This window comes from Ochotona princeps, chromosome 2 (assembly GCF_030435755.1).
Source record: "Ochotona princeps isolate mOchPri1 chromosome 2, mOchPri1.hap1, whole genome shotgun sequence".
Classification (NCBI taxonomy): domain Eukaryota; kingdom Metazoa; phylum Chordata; class Mammalia; order Lagomorpha; family Ochotonidae; genus Ochotona; species Ochotona princeps.
The window spans coordinates 34488387-34510808 of record NC_080833.1 but is presented as its reverse complement, the minus strand read 5'-3'; the positions used below and the strand labels follow the sequence as shown (position 1 = coordinate 34510808).

The 22422-nt window shown below is 50.4% G+C and overlaps 1 protein-coding gene across 6 annotated transcripts in view; it reads left to right on the top strand.

Annotated features, from left to right (window-relative positions):
* ERI3 (ERI1 exoribonuclease family member 3) overlaps nt 1-22422 on the top strand; it is a 143646-nt gene that overhangs the window by 95612 nt on the left and 25612 nt on the right. For 4 of the 6 annotated variants that reach the window (XM_036494663.2, XM_004598920.4, XM_036494661.2 and 1 more), the window contains one exon: nt 21096-21195. The exons of the other annotated variants lie outside the window; for them this stretch is intronic. In XM_036494663.2, coding sequence (XP_036350556.1) covers nt 21096-21195 — 100 coding nt within the window. The remainder of the gene's footprint in view (nt 1-21095; nt 21196-22422) is intronic. 6 annotated transcript variants of the gene reach the window in all.

Below are 22422 nucleotides of genomic sequence, written 5' to 3'. Positions count from 1 at the left end.
TGGGAGGTGGAACAGCTGGCTTACAAACTGGCACCCACATGGGATCCCAGTGGATGCAAGGTGAGAATTTAGTCACCAGGCTATCACCCTGGGCCCTAAAAAATTATTCTTAAATACATAAACTAATGATGCAACTGTGTATATTCACATGTAAATGTAAGTTAGCTATTATTTTTGTTCTCCTTTTAAAACATTTTTTGTTTGTAATATTGTTTATCTAATTGAGAGGGATACATATCCTTGTGGGCTTCTGGTTGGAATGGGGAGGGCTGATGTAGGGAGGAAGATAGGTGGTACAAATGTTTTCATTTTTTTTCTCCTGTGTCCGCAGTGGGGAAAGGGGAGGGGATTGCTCTTTGTTGCCAAATTACATCAGCACCCAGGGATGGAGGGTGGTCATTTGATGATGTCTTAGAGACAGCAATGTGGAAGAGTGTTTTGAGGGGGTTACTTGAGTGAGTTTGATGGTTCTGACACGTTGTCAATTTTGTTGCACCAGGGTTGAGAATATCTTTCCAAAGTCTGTTTGCTGATCGAGTCCACCATGGTGTATCCATAGACCCAGACACTTCCTGCAAGGCTTGACCAGGAGAGTGATCCAACTTATTCTGCTTTCCATCCTCTGAGGAGGCGCTTGATATCTTCTGCTGGCCTCCATGAGCTGGCTGTCATGTTCCTTGTGTGCACCTTGTTCCTTGTTGCTTGTCATGTTCCTTGTGGGCATGCTGTACAGTGCACAGGCATTAGCAGTTGAGGAGGATCAGTCTCATTACATGTACTTCAGGGTTGGATCACATATCTTGTGATTTTTTTTCTGTGTACTGGGTTTGAGTCCAGTGATCTAGCTGGGGAATCCCCCAGGAAACCTTGCCTGTGGTGACTGCAGACTTGACTCTTGTATGTGCCAGCCAGCACAGGGTCAGGTTCAGTACATAAGCTGCACCAGCCAATACACATAACAGTAGATGCAGCTGCCTGGTCAGTACTGCCCTCAGCCCATCACACAAACTGATGGGTGCCAGGGCCTAGCCCAGCCCATCCCGCCCTATCTTCACATACACCAGCAGGTGCCATGGCTTAGTTGGGGTAACCCCAACAACTCCCCCCAGGTCTGTCCCCAGCCCCTGTTTTGCATGTTTTGGCATGTGCTGCAGCCTAGCTTGTTTCATTCTGCATCCCATCTGACTCTGTGCATGAGCAGCTTAGCTCAACCCAACCTGCCCCCAGACCCAGCCCACACATAAGCCAGTATATGCTGCCATCTTGTGCAGTCTGACCCACCCCCAGTCCTGGTTCTGATGCTCAGCAGCAGGAGCTGCAGCTCAGTAGGGGAGTGCCCACAGTTCTCCTACGTGGCTTGCTCCCAGCCCTGGATCTTGCACCTGCCAGGTAGTAGTGTGGTCCACCCTTACATGACTCACACCCATTGCTGCTGCTTGCCAGCTGGTGCTGTGACCTAGCCCGACTGGCCTACATCCATTCTGGCCCTCATGCCAGCAGGTGTGACAGCCTAGCCCAACATGGCCTGCCCCAGACCTAGCCTAAATGGTAGCTAATGGGTGCTGCACCCCCACCCGGACTGGCCTAACTCCAGTCCTAGCTCTCACACTTAGCAGTAGAAGCAGCGGCCCAGCAAGGGAGTCCCTGAGGCTTCTCTACAAGGCCTACTTCCGCCTCCGGGTCTTCTATATGCTAGAGGGCATTGTGGTCTAATCTGAGATGCTGCCCTTCCAGTCTCAGCATTTTCCAGCAGGTGAAGCAGTCTGGCTCAGCCAGCCTGCGTCTAGTCCCAGCTCTTGCTGGTGGGTGCAAGCAGCTTAGCCCAGGTTGAGCCATTCCCAGCCTTCTGGTGAACTGACAGGTGTTGCAGTCCAACCCAGACTGTCCTGTACCCCATCTTGATTGTGCCAGTGTGTGTTGTGGACTGTCCCAGCCTGACCTTCTTCAGACCCAGCACACAAGTGTACTGACAGGTGCTGTAGCCCATTCTGATGGAGCCTATTCCCAGGCCCAGCTCTTTTGCTCATTAATGGAAGCCTAGTAGGGGAGTTCCCCAAGTTCCCCTACTAGGTCCGTTCCCAGCCCCAGATCTTGCAGGTGCTGGTGGATGCCATGGTTTGGCCTGACTCAACTTGTCACATCCTATAGCCATGCTGTCTCTCATGAGCACCAGTGGGTGTTGGAGCTTAGCTCAGTCTGGCCTACATGCATGCCAGTAGATGCTGCAGCCTTGCCCAGCCTTGTCTAGCCTTGTCTACTCATAGCTCTGACCTCACACTCCCCAGTGGGAGTTGCAGGCTAGCAGGGTAGTCCCCAGAGTTCCCCTACCAGGCCCATTTCCAGTTCTGGGTGTTGTGTGTGCTGGTAGGTGCTTCAACCTAACCTAACATGGCTCACCTGCAGTCACAACTCTCACTGGTGGGTGTTGCAACCTAGCCCAGAAGGACATAGTCTACACCCTATCCTGGCTCTTGTGTGTGTCCATCCTGGCTTGTCCCCCGATCTGGCTCACACAAATGATGATGAATGTTGTAGCCTGGCCTGGCCTGGCCCGGCCTGGCCCGGTCCATCCCAGCCCTGGTTCTTGTGCTCCCTGGCAGGAGCTGCAACCTAGTCGGGAGTTCCTCAAGTTCCCCTAACCAGGCCCATTCCCAGCCCCATATCTCACACATGCCAGCAGGTACTGCAGCCTGGTCTGACCTGGCCTGCTCTCCTCTTAGCCTCGGCTCCTGTTAGTGTCCGGTGAATTCCTGTCAGGTGAGTCCAGCCTGGCTCAGCCTGTCACCACTCCCAACTCTTGTGCAAACCTGCAGATGCTGCATTTCCTCAGAGGCAATCCCACAAGTCCCCTACAGAACCTGCCCCCCAGACCCGGTTCTCTTGCCTTTTGGTGGGTGCTATTGTCCAGCCTGATGTGGCTCACCCTGTGCCCTGACACTCGTGGGCAGGTTCTATAGCCTAGCCTAAACAGGCATGCTGCTTCCAAGCCCCAGACTGCCTTCACTAGGCAATCTGCAGCCCCTCTTCTAGGGGTGGTGTGTTCTATCCTGGTGTTCCCCAACTTCCCCACATGTTTAAAAAAAATAGAATGAGTAACTTTGCTAGCATACTGGTGTAGTTAATACAAATTTGGCATTAACCTGGCCCATAATAGTTCTAGCCACTGGCTGCTTTTCTCCTAGCATTGTAAGACTTGCCTAGGTACAAGGATATTTAGGCAGTTGTCTACAGCTGGGGCTGTTTTTGTTTTTCTCTCCCTCATTTATGTCTTTTCTAGTTGATTGTGGTTTCTGTGAGAGTAGAGGTTACTTCTGTATTATTCACTGCTGTATCCCCACCACTTCACTCAGGGGTAGCACTGAGTAATTGTCTATGAATAAAAACATACCTGCTTTGTTATTCTCTTCCCCCCTTGGGATACAGCAACAAATTATTGGGACGTATTCCCTTAGCTTATCTGCCATAAGTATGTATCTGCCGCCCTTGCTGCAGTGTAAGCTCTCTTGTCAGTGTCCTGGACATGCCCTGTTCATTCTGCTGCTGACCAACAACAGGTGATCTGAGAAACTTGCCCAAGTTGTCCTAGCTGGCAGGTCAGACCTCCAGTGGCTGAATATTGATTCTGCTGCTGCTCCCCTATCCTTCCTGCCTCTCCTGAGGGTCTCTAGAAGTGTTCCATTCATGGAGGGCAGGAGTGTTGGGCTCGGTGATCTTTCTGATAGTTCCAGATACCTGAGAACCAGAGGACGAGAAGAGGCAGCACTTGCCATTCCAGCCAATAGCCCGTATACACCAGATCCATGGAAGAAAAAGAATTTTTGCAATCAGTAGTTTTTGAGAAAGTAGTAAAACCAATATTTTTCTTTTCTTTGTACTTACTTACCCTAAGAGTTGGAGCCCATAATTAGAATTGGACTTTATTAGGCTAATTAGGAGGTAGAAATGATGGCAGGAGGGCACACAGAGATGTATCAGGGCAGCGGACAGTAAATCTCGGGTTTTAATAGGCTTGTTCCATAATCCGGTGGTTTGGAAGGCTGACTGGGTGGCTGGTCTCCCCCACCCCCTCCCTTCTACTCTCGCCACTCCTTGAAGTGGCCTTCACACTTTGCCGTCCTTGTCCTCAGTACTAGCAGCGGCGCTAGGATATGGGGGCTCAGGAAGGAGCGGGGAACCCCACCCAGAACTTCATTGCCTATGCACGCTCCGTCCAGCCTGGCGGCATGATTACCTTGCTGAGAAATCCGTCCAGGCGCGGGGCTGCTGATAGCAATCATTGATTAAGAGGGTAATTGTCCTGAAAATTCAGATTGATCAGAAGGCAGAAATGATAACTTGTGTAACTGTGTTTAAAGCCACGTCCTGTCAATAGAAGAGACTGAGATGTATCGCGCCAAGAGGGGGGCAGGACGGATGGGTGTGTGCGGGCGGGCAGGCACTGCCATCCTTCTCTCAGCCTGAGCAGGATGTTTCTTGTCAGTAACCTGGACTATTGGAGATTCAATCACTTTTATCTCCCCCTCTCTCTCAATCCAAATGCCTTTTCATATTAGGAAATTAGAATCGGCCCTGCTCATGCAAGATTTATTAGCTCTGCTGAGCAGTCGCACTGAAGAGTAAATGATTTTGCTTTGCTGGAGGTTTTTACACATTAGGACCCAACTTCCCCTTCTCTGCTCTGTGCCACTGGCTGCTTGGAGGAGTAAGCTCTAGAACCAGATACTCGGGACCTGAGTATTTGAGGGGATAGGCATCCCTCAGATCTGGCTTCTTGGCCTACCAGGGACCCAGGTGTACCTACCTGATCCCCACACAGGTCTCTCACTGAGGTCTAGGTTGTTTCCACTAAAGAGCAGATGCCTCCCTTCAGACTCGAGTGGCAGCAAACCTTGGGAGGAAGGGTTCAGAGAGGAGGAAGCAGTGAGGGAAGAGTGAGAATGCATGTGGATAAGGATTGGCTGCAGAGGCCAAGGGTTGGGGGGCTGCCATCAGGGGCTGCCATCGGGGTGGAGCTACAGAGCTGGAGCATCTTTGCGAGTCCCTGCCGGATCTACCCAGGAAGTCACCTGGTTTCTTTGTGTGTGGAAGCTTCAGATACAGGAGAGGGGTGGGCTTGACCCTGGCTGAGGTTGCCTGATGTGCCAGGAACACAGGCTGTTAGGAAAGAAAGGGCCTAGGGTTCATGTTTACAGAATCTTTCTGAGATCCTGGGCTTGGAGGTGTATGTGCTGTTACCACTGCTTGGATCTAAAGGCAGAGCACTGGTAGGCTTCACTAAGACTGTGTAATCACCTTCTCTCCTCCTGGCCTGCCCTTCCTCCTCAGCACCTGCCGCCCTCCCTTGTGTCATTCAGGCCCATGGATGAGCTTCAGTCCCTGTCATTTTTCTGCTCTCCTTATTGTAGGTGTCTGATCCTGTAGGTCAAGTGCAAACAGAAAAAAGTGTGGAAAGTCATCTTGATTTGGGGACTAAGGAAAGGTTAGTGGAATTTCCATATTTTTTGGGAAAAGGATCCTAAGGACTAACCCCTCCCCATTGCAACATCCCTTTTCCCTTGTGGTTTATTCCTTGTGAGTGTTTCTGGTGTTTTCCTAAGTTGAGATTTAATTCAGCAAACTTCAGAATTGAGGCTGGAAGTGATAGAATCTATAGGAATGGCTGGTGGGTCCCAAAAGAAGAGTTAGGATTGGAGCAGTAGGTAGGAGGGAGGAAAAATGGAGGGAGGGGAGACTTTTTAGAGAAAGGAACCCACAAAGGGTCCCTCAATAGGACCTGGCTCTGTCATTGCACTAGGCAGAAAGTTGGGGGGCTTTCCTGTCCAGACCCTGCCCTTGAGGAAGCCTTGACTCCTCTGGAAGTCTCCTCCCTCCAGGCCAGAGTAAGCTGGACAGGGCTTTCTTCTGCACATACCGACCCTGTCCTCTACACCCATCCCTCCAGATTGCCATTTGTGTTCTGAGGGATGGATTGTGCAGGCAGTGAGGTGTACAGAGCCATCTGAGCTCCCCTCATGTGGACCTGATTCTGCTCTGTGGCATTCCAGAAGGAGGTCCAGTTGTGTGTGATTAGAGCTAGTTAGGTCAAAGTCAAGAAAGGATAGAAATGCCATGGGCAGCTTTGACCTGGGAATAAGGAACTCAGAAGGTAAACTCCCAGTGGGGTAAGGGCAACACTAGGTCGCTGCAGAGTAATGCGAATGTAAACAGGGTGACCCTGCAGATCCCAGTGTGTGACTAAATTCTTCCAGAAGCCCTCAGATGGGCATGTGGAAGGAGGACCTGGAATTATGTGTATGAGGAGCTTGGGGAGTATATTGTGGAAAGTGCAGGTGAGTGCCTGGGCCAGGGAACAAATATCGGAGGGGAGTTTGTTAAGGTAGGACTGGGGTCCAGTAAGGCTGCTAATCCCTGTTGGCTTCTTCTTTGTATTGGACCACAGCTTTGCTTTAGCAAGCTTCCTGATTTCTGTTGACTGAGTCTCAGCTTAAGCTCTTGGGACCCCCAGGTTGAACAGAGGTACAGAGCAGAGTGTTGGGGAATGGGCCCCAAGCCCTCCCTCTGCTGTGCCAAAAGAGCAGGGAAGAGTTGAGCATTTAGGACCGAGAAACAGCTCACATGAAGCTTTAGACCTGCTTACTACACCCTTGCTAAACCCATGCCCAGGCCTGCCTGGCACCCAGACCCATCCCTCTGCCAAGAGGCAGCTTGGTTCCTTAACCTGATTGGGAAACTGGAAGGAGACCAGGACACCAGGAGACTCATTTTCACTGGAATTTGACCTAATGCAGGATTGGAGGGAAGAAAAGAATTTGAACAAAAGTGCAGGCAGGAAGGAGCTGTTAACGAGCCTTTCTTTCTCTTTGGGGACGGAGAGGAGCACGTAGCGGGGGCGCAGCCGCCAGCTCTCCTCTGAGCGGCTCTCTAAGGTAGCTGCTGACTCTGGCCGCGGCCTGCATGCAAGCGCTCTCCTTTTTTCCCTCTCCTCTTTCTCGGCTCTCTCTATTATGGGGACTTGCTCCAGCTCTTTCTCTCTCTTCTGTCTCTCCTTTTGTTCTCTCTTTGTCTATTTATCACACTGTGAAGGTTGAAAGAGATGTTATTAATCTGGGAGAATGAAGGCAGGATTAGTGGTATGAATCGGATTTTGAGAGGTGTAATGATAGAAAGACTCGCTCGGCTGGCGGCCTGCGTGAGCTTGATAAATGGGGAGCACTCCAGACTGACTCGCGCCTTCCTCCGCGCTGTGCGCCCTGCCCGCTGGGGCGTGCCGCGCTCTCAGATCTGCCAGCCGGCCCACCCCGCTCTTACCTGAACCGGAGCAAAAAGCCAAGGGTAAAGCAGACACAAATATCTCCACTCGCACTTGGAGACATCATTGCTTTCCAGCACCCTTCTCCAGTAGAGGCCTGAGGAGTTCTCAGAGGGCAGTGGGCAGAGGGACCTTGACCTTGGAATGCAGCCATCTCCCTCCACAGAGGCCCTGGGAGAGCAGAGCTTACCTCTTGTCCCTGAAATCGCTGTCAGTGGTCAGGTATTGATACTCAGTTGACTAATAGTACCAGAACACATGTAATATGTGGTTAGGTAGAGAACTGGCTGTAGAGGTCAGGAAGAAGAGAAATCCAAAAGGGCTTCCTGAAGGTGGTGTCCTGGCAGGAAGATTTGGAGTAGCTTGAAGAAGGTGAATGTTTCAGGTGATGAAATAGTATCAAGATGGTTGAGGCTACAGAAACAAACCTCTCGGGATGTTTGACTCCCCACCGCCTTCAGTTCTTAGGGATTTTTGATTAGGAAGGGACTTTCAAATCCAGTAGTTAAACCCCTCATTTGCTCGTGAGGAAACAGTCCAGTGTGGTGACTAGACCTGCCATTCCTGCTTGTCCAAGCCCTGTTTCTTGTTGCACAGGTGCACCCTGTATAGTGAGCCACCTCCTCTTCCCTCCTCTGGCTTTGCTCACATCCTTTCAGGCTTGGTTTTGGTGAGTAGGAGATCCTGGTATAGGCTGCCCACTGCTTGCCAATCCAACCTCTCTGCAGAAGCCAGATGCTGTGACTTGGAATCTTCCTTGGCTTGTGCTCAAGGACCTGAAGGCTGGCTCTGTGCCTCAGAAGCCTTGGGGCAGGAGGATGCGTCCCTTCTGGGTACCCCTGCTGGGGCGCTGTCTCCTCGCTTGCTGTTCTTTGTCACTGGGCAGATGGTGGGTGGTTGCTCTGTCTTTCCTTTAGAGAGCTGTGAGCTCTGGGAAGACAGGGTCTGCTTGTGATTTCATTGGAATTGCCAGGCCTGGAACATTCAGCCTTGGTGAATGTTTGAATGTTCAATGAGTGAATGCCCATGCATTTTCTTCCTTCTCTTCTAGATGGAAAATGGTCTTGATTCATTTTTTCCAAAGCCTGGCTACCTTGGTTGTAGGGAGGAATAGGTATGCAAAGGAACTGAGCTTTGTAGAATGTCCAAGCTTACATAGAATGGTAATGGGAGGCCTTTTGGAGGCCCTGCATGGCTTACATCCCTGCTGTCCTCTTCAGCCACATGTCATGCTTGCTTTCTGTGCTCTGGGGATGCTGGCCTTGATGGGGACATTCTCCTTGCCAGAGCATAGTTAGCCTATGGGCATTAGTGTGCCATTAGTTTTCTGCATCCCTGTCATAAGGCACGGGTTCCTGTCTAGTCTCATCTCTTGGCACAGTGCAATAGCTTATGCTTCTTTTTTGAGTTTCAATTCTGCTGTAACTTAATGATTTACATGGCCACTAAGTTCCAGTTTTATTTTCCTTTTTAAAAATTTATTTATTTATTTATTTATTGGAAAATCAGATAACAGAGAGGAGGAGAGACAGAGAGGAGCATCTTCCATCTGATGATTCACTTCCTAAGCGGCTTCAATGGCTGGAGCTGCGCCCATCCAAAACCAGGAGCCTCTTCTGGTTCTCCCACATGGGTGCAGGGTCCCAAAGACTTGGCCATCCTCGACTGCTTTCCCAGGCCACAGGCAGGGAGCTGGACGGGAAGTGGGGCTGCTGAGATTAGAACTGGCACCCATATGGGATCCCGGCGCATACCAGGCAAGGACTTTAGCCACTAGGATACCACGTAGGGCCCTAAGTTCCAGTTTTCTTTCTCCGGTAGACTACCAGCTCCCTGAGGTCAGCATTGTGTCTCTGTGTGCACAGGACCTGGCGTGTTTAGGCTTCCGTGGATCAGTCAGTGAGATTCCAAAATGCGGACTCTTCATCACTTTCCACCTGAGTAAAGATGATTTGGCAAGGGCAGGGCCATGGGCAGGACACTGGGTGTGCTGGGTGTGCATCTTGAGGGGAGGTTCTTTAGGTTTAGTTCTGGAGGTGCTGGTGTTCCACCTCTCATCTTTCAGGCTTGCTTTCTTCCCTCCCAACATCAGAGAAGAGGAGGGATTGATCTGACTCTGAAGGCTTTTGCTTTCTTCCTGGGCGATCTTGCCCATCCCATTTCAAGCACCACTCACCTGCTTAGGACTTTCTTGTCTGCCCAGACCACCAAAGGCCACCTTGGACCTTCCTAGTGCCTGCCCTCAGTTCTAGTATCTCAGGGCTCTGGGAGGCTCTGGGTCCCGTCTGTGTTTTTCTACAACTGTCTATAGCGTTCCTTATAGCCTAGGTGCTCCTTGAGGGCAGTCGCCTGGCCTGCTTGAACTGTGTTATCTCCAGCACCTAGCTAAAGGCTTAGCATGAGGTGGTAGCTCAAAAACCATGAGAAACATGGTAAGTAATCCAGTGAAGAGGGAGAGGGATCTGGAATGATTGTTTAAAATCCCCTCTCCCCTTTCCCAGGGAGAAAGGCCGCACAGGTGGGTATGCTGTGGGCAAGTGTGCACATGTCTTCATGTGTGAGGGATGGGCAGCTGATGGGGCTGGTGTTGCATGCTCAATAAAGGATTATATTTTAATTTGGAAAGCACTTTAAAAACTTAAAGTGCTTTTCCTAAGTGCTGACTGCTATTAGTGTCTCCTTTTTATTAGGAAAAAGGACATGATTTTTCTCTTTTATCTTTAGGCCTGTCCAACTTCTGAGAGTCAAACTTAGCAAAATGCCTGCCCCTCACTGAGGACTAGTTACATGCCAGGTTCAAAGCTTTGGACTTGAAACACAGAATTCTGCTTTGCAGACTGGTCCTGACACCCCTGAGGGGATTAGCCCTGACAGCTCAGTGTCGAGAAGGGGGTGGGAGAGACAGGGTCAGTCAGTGACACAGTTCAAGCTGCAGTCCCAACCCCTCCTTTCCTTATCTAGGCCTGGGCAGGGGGGAGGACAGAAGAACCTAGGCTGTTTGGGAGGACAGGGGAACAACCTCGGTGGTTATTAAAAATCCATTTGCCACTTACTACAAAGAACCTGGCCTGGGAGAGAACTTTGGAGGAAGGACCCCAGGAAGGGTTGGATTTGTTCAGCATGGTCGAGGATGATAGGACCAGGCTACAAAGGCACCATGGCTGCTGGCCCTGGTGAACCTGAGAGCCACTGAGGGCTGGGTCAGAGAGAGGCGAGTGTATGTAACAGCAGCCCATGGAGTTCTGCTGCGGGAGGTCATGAGACAGGAACTTGCCCTAGGCCTAGTGGATGCTTTGGAGGGCCTTGGTGGTCTGCAGAAACGATGGCACCCGCTCCCCAGGGAGGTATTTCAGGATCACCAGGGCAGGGATCCAGGAGGTTCAGGTGAGCTTGTCGTTGGGCCTGTCTTGGTGGGCTCCGCCCCGGGCTTCTTCCTGAGCAGCCCCAGGAGAAAGCAGTACCCTTGGCTCAGTCTGGACTGTCCCTGCCTGCCCTGAAGCTCTGCCTGTAGCTGGACAGAGAGAGGTGGGGGCTGTGGCTCAGCTTGCTGGTGCCCTAAAGACCCCATCTCCTAATTGGGTCCTAATCTAGAGGAGCTAGAGCGTGGATGGGGTGGAGGGGAATACACCAAGCCTCCTACCTTAACTGAATTTCCATACCTCCTGTTGTTAATTATAGAGATGTAATAATGCGATTAGTGCACGATTAAAAAAAATCCCTGATATGATTACCATGGATTTAATATCACATGATATATCATTATATCGTTATGCAGTGACAGATGTAATTGAAATACACTTATTGGAGCCGGGGGTGGTGTTTCATTCAATCCTCAGCACCCGGGGGAGGAAAGAGCTGACTAAAAAGAAGCAGTTGGAGAGGAAATTGTAATGAAAACAAAGAAAACTGGAAATGTAGCTTTCACCCTGGGCAGCTGGTGCAGACTGACCTGCTTGCCTTGATCCCGGTGCTGGTGTGCATGGAGCTCACCTCCTGTGTGGGCCCTTGAGGCAGGATGGCTCTCGAGCTGCTGATCTTGCTCTCACCCCAGAAACCTCAGTGTCCCCAAATCCCCTCTGACTCAGCAGGGAAGCCACGGGATACAGGAACGTGAAGAAGATAGCCCCATTCCCAAATACTCATGACCCCAAAGGGATCAACCAGACTGGCAGCTTATCCTCTACTCCTGGGCCTGCTCTGTTCCTCAGTGCCGCTGCAATGGAATCCAGACCTGTAGCACAACCCTGCTGTGGTGGTGGCCCAGCACACGAAAGGTCAGTGAGTTTAAGTACAACAGAGAGGATAATTTGCCCACCCAAGTTTTTGATGGACAGATGTGGTGGCAGCTCATATTCCCCTGAAGTATGTTGGTAGTCAGAGGACATCATGCGCAACACAGCTACCAGGTGGAGTTAGGGAGCATTGGCTTGTGCTGCCTGATGCAAGTGTCCATCCTTTTGCTACTGCCTCTGTGGGAGCTACCCATTGGCTGAAGAGCTCAGAAAGGAAAAGAAGCAGAACACAGGAAGCTGAGTCCCCAGTTGCCAAGAATGGCTATTGAAAAGATTGCTGTTGCACTGGGCATGAACAGCAGTGGTTCCTGAAGGAGGCTGGGTAGGACTGGTGGGAGTAAGAGTTCTGGAAACTTGGTCTTCCTACTTGGCAAAAGTGACCCAAAGAGATGTCTTTTCCTTCTGCTACCTGCCCTTGGTAGAGAACATTCAAACACAGTAGATACAACCCTTCCCTTGGGGGAGTGGGGGTCACAGGTTTGTAAAGAAATCAGATATATGTTCAGAGCATGGGTGGATATAAGGAGAAATGGCTCAGGAAGGACTGTAATAAAAGTTACTTTTGAGGGTTGAAAGGAGAATATATTCAAATTGGAACACAGAATGGAAAAATGCAGAAGGCATTCTAGGAGTTGCTAGAATGACTCTGATAAATTCTCGGAAGCATGAACCGATAGTCCTGGGACTTAGGCAGGAAGGAAGAGGAGAGAATCAAGGTTGACAACCCCTCTCCCCCTCATTTCTGGCTTGGTAGACAGGGTAGATAGTAATGATTTCACTGAGATGTGGGAACCCATGAGAAGTAGAAGTTTAAAGAGATGTTGAAGTGGGTTTTAAACATGCTGAGAATGAAATGCTGATAAGAAATCCAAGTTAAAATGCTAGGTAGACAATAGAAGATTATATATATATATATATGTCATTTGTTTATGTAAGAGACAAAGTACTCTCCTCTGCCTGTTCTTGCCCCCAAATACCTGAGGCTTGGCTGAGTCTGAGACTGAGAGCTGGGAATGCAGTGTAGGCCTCTGCATAACAGGTACCCAATTACTAGATTTGTCACCTGCTTTCTTCCAGGATTTACATGAACAGAAACTGGAGTTAGGAGCTAGAACCAGGAATCAAATCCATGTATTCTGATGTAAGATGCGGACACCTTAACCACTAGGCTAAACACTTGCCTCCTAACACACATGCAGGGTCGGTAGGATGACTCAACTGTCTAATTAGCTAATTGGCTAATCCACTGCAAGCACCAGCCTCCTATTTGGGCACTGGTTCAAGTTGAAACTGCTGCTTTTCCAATATAGCTCTATGCTCATGTGTCTGGGAAGAGCAGTGGAGGGTGACCCAAGTACTTGGGGCTCTGCACCCATGTTGGGGAGCTGGAAGAAAGGAAACAATAAATTAAGAGATATGAATGGAGGACTTTAAAATAATAATCTAATACTTCTGTAACTTTCAAGGAACTAGGCATAGTTTTAAGCACTTTATATACGGTAACATCTTTAATCCTCACATCAACCTTAAAGGACAGGAAGAGAAAATTGAGACACAAAGAAGTTATGTAAAGATAATAAAGGAAGCCAACACCATAGTATCACAGGCTAAGCCTCTGCCTGTGGCAGCAGCGGCATCATCCCATATGAGCATCAGTTCAAGTCCCAGCTGCTCCATTTCTGATCTAGCTTCCTGCTACTGGCCCAGGAAAGCAGCAAAGGATGGCCCAAGTCCTTGCACCCACATGGGAAACCTGGAAGAAGTTCCAAGCTCCTGGCTTTAGACCAGCCCAGCTCTGGCTGTTGCAGCCATTTGGGGAGTGAGCCAATAGAAGATCCCAGTCTCTGTCCTCTGTCTCTCCTTCTGTTTCTGTAAATTGACCTTACAAATAAAAATAAATAAGTCTTGAGCCCGGCGGCGTGGCCTAGCGGCAAAAGTCCTCGCCTTGAACGCCCCGGGATCCCATATGGGCTCTGGTTCTAATCCCGGCAGCTCCACTTCCCATCCAGCTCCCTGCTTGTGGCCTGGGAAAGCAGTCAAGGACGGCCCAAAGCTTTGGGACCCTGCACCCGCGTGGGAGACCTGGAAGAGGTTCCTGGTCCCGGCCCTGGATCGGCGCGTACCGGCCCATTGCGGCTCACTTGGGGAGTGAAACATCGGATGGAAGATCTTCCTCTCTGTCTCTCCTCCTCTCTGTATATCCGGCTTTCCAATAATAATAAAATCTTAAAAGTAAATAAATAAATAAATAAGTCTTAAGAAAAAAACTACAGAAAGAAGAGACTAGAGGTAGCCTGAGGAAGTAGGAGAAGGATGATATGAAGCACTTGTGTGGGATTGGTCCTAGACAAGAAGTGAGATATTCCCCTGCCTCCCCATTAGAACAGGAGAGGCGAAGGAGTAGGTAGGGAAAGGATACAGATGTACTCTTCAATGAAGGGCAAGCAGTTGAAAGAGTTCTGCCCAGTGACTGTTACTATCTTAGTGGAAGAAGGTGGGGAACAGGATGATTGGGTACCAGTAAGAGTCGCCAAGTAGTTGTGATCAGCACCAAAGTGTGACTCTTTCTGGCTTTGCTTAAATAAATTTTAAGTGTGTAGCAAAAAGAATCGTGGTTGGAGTTCTTCAGGGGAGGTATGACAGGATAAATGGGCAGTAGAAACTTGGGAAATCCATCACTGAGGTGATCTGAAGTGGTGCAGGCTTCGAAAAGGAATTGAAGGCAGAAGTAGACAGGCCAAAGGAAAGATAGTACAGCAGCTGGAAGGATAGGAGGCAAGTGACAGAGAGAAATCCATTATGGTAAGATTTCAGAGGGAGTGCAGTTGTGGGTGATAACAAGACCCCAAGGTGTAGCCGTAGAAAAAGATGGGTGCAGTCTTTGGAGGAGGTCGTTAGAGCTCAGGGAGGCACAAAATGAAGAGACAGGGTTCATGGATATGTTGTCCTATAGATAACAAGAATCCTAGAGTGATGATGATTTGTAGTGAAGTCCTAGAGGGAGAGGAAGAGTAGTTTAGAAGTGTAGGGAAGAGTTTGAAGCTGTCTGCAGAGTATATCAGAAAGTGTGGATACTGTTTCTCTATTAGTATTGCTGTATCACTAATCATCTCAACATGTCAAAACTTAGTGACTTAACACAACAATAGATATTCTGTTATCTATGATAGTTTCCATGAGTCAGGAATCCAAGAAGGTTGTGTGGTTCTGACCCAGAATTCCCATGTGGTTGCGGTCAAACAGCAAATGGAGCTGTGCTTGGAACATTGTCTCTCTCTTCTTTTTAAGAGATCTGCTTATTTATTTGAAAGTAGGAGTGACAAGGGATGGGGAGTGGATAAGAGAAAGAGAGCAAGCAAGAGAGAGAGAGAAGTCTCTCATCCGCTTGACTACTTCCTAAATGACTGCAATGATTCGAACTAGGCCAGGCCAAAGATAGGAACCAAGAATTTCTCCTGGGTTTCCCACATGGATGATAGGGGCCCAAACACCTTTAGGCCATCTTCTGCTTCTTTTCCATGTGCATTAGCAGAGAGCTGATTCAGAAGCTGTATAGCTGGGACTTGCAATGGCACTCTGATAGGGGCAACCAGCCTTGCAGGAAGCAGCTTAAACACTATGCCACAAGGCTGGTTCCACGTCTATCTGTCTCTCTTTCTCTTTGCCCTATCTGATGGCTTCTCTGTGTGGGTTAATTTGGGCTGCCTCACAGAATGGCTGCTTCCTTCAGCCAAGATACCAGGGCAGTTACTAATGGTGATTGAAGCAGAAGCCTCCTGAGCATTTCTGCAATAGCCGTGAAGTCATTACCTCTGTGGTACAGTGTCCGTTTAAATAGGCACAAGTCCACCCCAGTGCCAAGGCAGAGGAGGGGGCATAGGTTCCCTGAGTTGATTACAGGTATGTCAGAGTCCCTATGTGAGAAGAGCTTGTGCAGTGAGTGACAGTGTCGTAGCCCCAAACTGGTGTTAGGCTGAACTTGGGTAGGAGAGGGAATAAGTATGCTGAAAGTAAATATGTGCTTTTTTTTTTTTTAAGATTTTTTTTTATTGGAAAGGCAGATTTACAGAAAGTGGAGACAGAAAAATCTTTCATCTGCTGGTTTACTCTCCAAATGGCCACAATGACCAGAACTGAGCTGATTAAAAACCGGGAGCCAGGAGCTTCCTCCAGATCTTCCACATGGGTGCAGGGTCCCAAGGCTTTGGGCCATCCTCCACTGCTTTCCCAGGCCACAAACAGGGAGCCAGATGGGACGTGGAGCAGCTGGGATATGAACTGGAGTCCAAATGGGATGCTGGTGCTTACAGGTGGAGTATTAACCAATTGAGCCATTGCACCGGCCTCCAACATGTACATTTTAAGTGATTGCAACTGAAAATATTTGATAAGTGTTCCTAGTGACTTTAGATAAACCTGAGAGAAAGTACTACCATCCTATTTTGTAGTACAAGAAACTGCGGTTCAAAGAGGTTTAATAGTTCATTCGAAATTATAGTGCTAGTAGCTGGCAGAACTAGAAATCAAATCCTGATATGTGTGACTCCTGAGTTCTGATCATACTGTCTTTTAGGAGGTTTGGACTACTGGGTATGTTCTAGGTACATGTGGCATATGCCCTCCTAATATTAGTTGTAACCTAGGTACTTGGTTCTCTAGCTACAGAAGTGTCAGTTGAATAAAAAGTTAAGCAGTGTAAATGTCTGTCAGACTCCCCCACCTATTATCAAGAGTATCAGAGTATCACTTCTACAGCGTATCCTCTGTTGGACACTGTGGAAATGGCAGGTGTTTGATATGGTTCCTAGTCCCGGGGAGTGACCCATCAGCCTTGGGACCACAGAGTTGTAGTTGTTCTGCCCCACCTCATGGGGAGGCTGCACAGGCTGGATGTGCTGGGATTGGCTCTGAAGCTCTTGCTTTTCTGGAAGTTACTGAGCAGTCTGTACTTCTGCCTGCAGTGTGAGCTGGATTCTAGCCCTTTGGCCCAACCACCACCCTGCACACTCCATGTCACCACACGCTCAGGGCCCTGATAGGTAGTACATGGGTGGGCTGAGACACCACAGCAGCTGCTAGGGCCTCTTTCCTCTTTGAAGGATCTGATGCTGCTGCCGACGAGGGCTACTTCATCTATTAAACCCAATACACTTGTCGCAGCTGCTAAGCTCCCGTAAGCCGCCGGGCGCCGTGTTTGTGATGGGACTGACAGTGCATGGAGGAGGCTGATTATACACGATTCCATTTCGCGGGCCCAGCAATGTAATTTCACAGGGCGATCAGCGTTTGCATGTAATAGCAGGCTGTGCTGAGGTGTCAGAATATTAAAGGCGCTAATGGCAAATCTCCCTGTTACACAGGGGGCCACCCGCCGCGCCTACAGCAGGGTTGTGCGGCAGGCCCGTCGCAGATGGCTGGCCACTAAGCTAATGGGGCAGCAGCCAAGGCGGGCAGAGCCATGAGAGGGGAGAGTCAGCCGGGAGCAGCTCGGCACCTGCTTCCCCGCGCATGGAAATTACAGCTGCCCAGGGGAAGGGAAGTGTGCGTGCCTCCTTGGCACTGAGCTGAACCAGGCCAGGTTGGTAGACCCAGTGTCTTTTCTGCCATCTCCACCTGTCCCTGTGGTTCAGCAGCAGGACCTGCCCTGGACAGAACTCAGGAGTTCCTTGCTTCTCCTCCCACCTGCCCTACCCTATAGCCAGGTTGCCCACACCAGGATTTAGCTGCCAACTGTGCCCCATTAGGAAGGGGGCCCTGAGAGCTGAGAGAAATGCCATTGGAGAAGTGGCTCCCAGAGAATTCGGAAGCCACATTCGTGGGGAAAAGACTGTGAAAGTAGATTCCTGCCCCATGCAGTTCAAGGTTAGAAAAAAATCCAGGCCCCTTCCCCCATCCCCCTTGGGCTGGTGGGAGTGAAGGAGGAAGCAGGCGTGGACTTGAGGCCCTGGAGACTCAGGTTGCTACTGCCACGCAGAGCCTCAGGATGTCGCTCAGCCACACCCAAGCTCTATGTGTTTTCTCCTTTGTCTTTGCTATATCTCTGTCTGGAATATTGTCTCCCTCTGTCATCTCTCAAACCCTCCAGGAAGCTTCCCTAGCCACCTGCAGCACTATGTGGAACTGCTTGTTTTCCCATCCTCTGTGGGTGGCCCTGTCCTCCTACTCTGATGAGTACCTGAGTGTTAGCCTTGGCCTCTCAGCTAGTCTTTGACTTAGCCCCTATCACCTCACCCTGAGTTGGTCTCCAGGATTCCCTCTACTAAGGTTTGTAGACAGATGTCATCTCCCAAGGAGGATATTTGTGGGGAGCCAGGAGGGCCAGGATGGAGAGAGGCCCCTAAGGAAGGGACCAATATATGTATGGGTATGTGAGTATATATGTTGTCAAGCTGCTCTAGATGCACATATGTGGAGACAAGGAGGAGGGGCTGTAGAAGTGAGTGCTGGGGCTAAGGGTATGTGGAAAAAGATACAGAGGGGCACCACATGGAAGCATACCGACCTCACTGGCGAGAGCACAGGCGACTTTGGAGGACCTGGGTTCCCCAGGCTGCTCTCTGTGGCTGCTGGCTGTGTCTGAGGGTTATCTGAGATGGCAGGAGTTGGAGGGGAGCTTGGGGTGCTAGACCCTCCTATCATGCCTGCAGCAGTTTTGTGAGACTGGCCCCATCTAAAGCTCCAGCTTTGCAAAACCGTGGATTCAGCACCTGGGAGAATCGTGCCAGAGTTCTCAGCAGGGGCAATAGGAGGAGAGCCCAGGCTGAAGGAGAGCAGTTTTAATTAACCGGTTTTAATATCATTTTGGACTTTGGCTGGGATGCGAAAGCCCCGCTGGAAGCAGCATTTGTAAAAATTAAATCCCTCTTATTAGGAGCTTGGCAGACCCATGTGCACGTGCCGTCCCCGCACCACCCCCCCCCCCGCCCCATGCCCCCAAGGAGGTGCTGGATGAGGCCATGTCACAGCAGCAATTGGTTATCTCGTCTTATCTGGGAATATGAAACCGTGCGGCATGACACCCGCAGCCACAGCAGAGACGCCAATTCATCTCAACCTCATGCTGACAAGCTAGACTGCCCTTCCTGAAAGGCATCCGTCAGGCGGGGTACCCCTGCTCTCCAGCCTGGGGCTCATGCTTGCCCTGGCCCAGCCTGGCTCTCCTGGACTCTGATGTCCTCCATTCCCCTTCCACATATCCCAGTGTGTAATAGAAGATCTTGGGGAGTCACAATTATAACGATAATCTAATCATGGTGACGCAGCGGGGCAAGCGTCTAATGTTATCTGAAGTGGTCTTCCCGCTTAGCAGCGATAAGACTGGGGATGACGTGCAGATAACGTTGAGCTGCCCTGTCCCTGAGCCGCCGGCAGAGTGGAGGAGCCTCCGCAGCCCTGCCGCCCGCCCGCCACTCTAAGCCGGGAAGCGGCAGCACCTGCTAATGCAAGTGTTTAATATTTGATGGGCTGGGATAAAGCAGGATCACCTTCGAATTGAATTGAGTGTCAGCCGAGAATCTATTACTGAAATTCGGCTGTGATTTGACAGCAAAGTAGACGATGTTATTCTTCACTAGTTACTGCAATCTTCTCCCCGACATCACTTAAATATTTTTTTCTTTGCTTGAGTAAACACACATTATCCTTCTTTTTCCCCCTTCCTTCCCTTTTTCCTTTTTAGAGGGGGGAAAAAAACCCATCCAGCTTGCCTTCTCCAGGCTGATAGAGTAGATTGTTATTTCTTTATTTGTCCTATTAAATGGAATTTCTGATCGTTTAATCCGGCCTTTGTAAGTGATTTTAAAGTACTTGAAAGGCGCCCGCCGCTGCTCTCTGGCCTACTGCGCTCCAGCTCCAGCCCTGGCAGTGCTCAGCAACTCCTCCAGCTGTGCACCGCCCACTGGCTGCTTCTCCTTGCTGCCTGTGCCCTGGCTCTGCCCCTGGCTGTGTGCCAGTGCCCTCCTACCCTGCCCTTGAGCCTCACAGTCAGCCCCTGATTTGTGGGTATAGCCATGGCCTGTGAAAGTGTAGGAAAAAATGGAGTGGGACACTTGGCTATGGTACTTCTGTAGCCAAGGAAAATGACTTTGGAGTGTGCTGAGGTTTAAGTGCACTGACCATTGGCCTCAGCACTCGTGGGGCTGGAGGGTGGATCCTTGCCCCTGGAAAGGATGGGTGCTATTGGTCCTCTACCCAGCCACTGCACTCTGGGGTATAGACTGTGTCCAGCCTCCTGCCTTTTATTTCTGGCCCTAGCTGAGTGTGTAGTGGGGAAGAACCTCCATTGCCCAGTTCAGTTCAGTGGCCTATCTGATAATGGCTAGCAGTTACCTTGTTTTTGTCTTTAAACCCGCCATCCAACTTCTGGAAACTTTTTTAAGTTTCATTCCCGGTGACCACTGTCCTCCATGCTGTTTGCCTTCCTGCCACTGGAAGAAGGGCACCTGGCACTGGGGCATTTCTGGAGTGAGGGGATGGGTGGTGTTTAAAGGCTGAGCTGGGTACCAAGGTGCAGTAGATACCCAGGACTTGGTTGGCAAGTTAAGTAGGAATTAAATCCCATCCAGCCACTTGGTAGAGTTCTACCCCATTGCAGTCTATTCTGTCTGGGTCTCTTTCCATCTGTGACATCAGGTTAGTTATGCTTGTAAGGTGAGGTACTATCCCTGTCCTGCCACATGTCCCTGCTGACGAGATTGCTGGCAGCCAGGTGGCGTGGGTAGGAAACAGAGCGGGGCAAAGGAGTGCTGGGGACCTGAGCAGATCGATGCCCCCAGCACTTCCTTCCCCAACCCCAGGAAAACAATTAAGTACAGATCGATGGGTGGCCGCTTTGAATATGCATAAGTGAGCACTTGACCTTCAGCAGAGCATCTGCTCCCCCCACCACACACACACACACACACACACACACACACACACACACTCCTGTCACAGCTGGTTGAGTTGACCAGGTAACCTTACTCTCTGCCTCAGTTTGAGCCTCTACATGGCTCTCAGAGCCTTCCCAGCCTTCCCCACAGCCTGATTTTCTTGGATTCTAAAGCAGCGTGTCCATGGCAGGCCATTGGCCAGCTCTGGCTTCAGGATTCCTGTCCTTGGAGTGAAGTTGGCATCCTCTGGTCTCCAAGGTCATTCCCAAGACCAGTGAATGTGGTTAGCAGCCAAGTCAGGAGCACTTGAAAGAGAGGAGTCTGAGGAGGGGAGAGTGGTGAAGGTACAGGACTGCTCCTTGCAGAGAAGGTCTTATTGACTGGGAGTTCACTGGAGAGGCACCTGGTGAAGGCTGGGCCACTCGAGTCCCAAAAGAGCCCAGGTGAAAGAGAACTCTGAAGAAGATAGGAGAGCCTTGTTGAAAAGGGAACCCCGGGAAGAGACCTCCCCTACCCCGAAGCAGCTGAGTGAGCCCTTGGTGGGGAGATATAGGGGGGGATGGGATTGGTTCAGGGATTGGGGCCTCTGTTAATTGTTCTTGCCTTCTGCCTTCTGTCTTCCAGGCTTACAGCTTCGCCATGGGTTGCTGGCCCAAGAACGGACTTCTAGACATGAACAAGGGCCTCAGCCTGCAACACATAGGCCGGCCCCACAGCGGCATTGGTCAGTTCCTCTGCATATCCCCTGGCAACTCAGTCAGTCCCCTGCCCACATAGGCCAGTGCTGTGGCCCACAGAAGGGTTCCATGGCTTGTTCAGTGCTCCAGGAGGGCTCTCTCCATAGCTCGGGGAGGGCATTATGGAAACTGGGCCTTCAGAAAGGACTTCTCAAAACAACTTTTTGCAGGAGGCTAAGAGCCAGGCTTTGGGTGAGTCATACACAGGTGGCCCTGTATTCAGGATCTCCCAATTCAGTGGCTGCAACCCTAGGGGGCAGTGTCTTCAGGAGGGTGGGTACATGTCAGCTTTAACCCAACCCACCCCCACTGCCCTGTGGAGCTGAAGGAGGCTGTTTAATATTGTTTCTGGTCTGTGGCCACTAAACTGGACGATCAATGGGAGTTAAGGAGATGAATTATTTAAACCTCACCAGCTTTTAATTAGTCGGGGTCCTTCTGACCGATGGCTGTGTCCATAGGGTATTGACTCCCCCGCAGGAGCAGCAACTTCCATTGAGCGGTGTCTGGGTTGGGAGGGGCTGCTTGGGGTGCCAGGTGGGGGTACACCCTCAGGGGGATTCCTGCTTGGGAGGGAACTAGAGTGGCCATTGGAGGTACTACTGGTTTCTGATAAGTCTGTAAGATTGTTTCTGAGAGTGTAAGGTGTCCCTAGTGTGCCCGTCTGAAGGATTTGTGTGTGTGTGTAGTGGTACGTCTGCGTGATTCTGGAGGCACATGCATGTCGATGGAAGTAGGCATCAGCCTGTGCGTGGCTGTGTCAGAAATGGTATCTGTTTCTGTATACACAGTTGCTTTTAAGCAGAGTACTTCCAAGTGGGGAGGAACTGAGTGTTCTGAGTGGTCATTCTTCATGAGCTGTGTGCCTTTGCAGGGCTGTCATTGTGGAGGGACTGTAGGACCAACCCTGTCATCTGTGCCACAGAGCATCTCTGGACCCCCACCGGAGCTGAGCAACCTGAACAAGGTTCCAGCTTCGGGAAGCTCACATCCTAGGAGCCAACACCACAGTAGGTGCTGGCGGCAGGCGGTCCTGAGGGCTGTGACAGAACCTCTGGTTGCCCCAAGGGAGGTTTTTTTTCCATCCTTAGTTGTCAAGGTGGCATCTACTTCTCTGTTTACACCTCACTGACTCCTGCCCCATATCGTTCTAACTGGGGCAGCCCAAGGCTCTTTTGGGGCCCCCAGGAAAAGAGGAAGCACCCAAAAGGCCA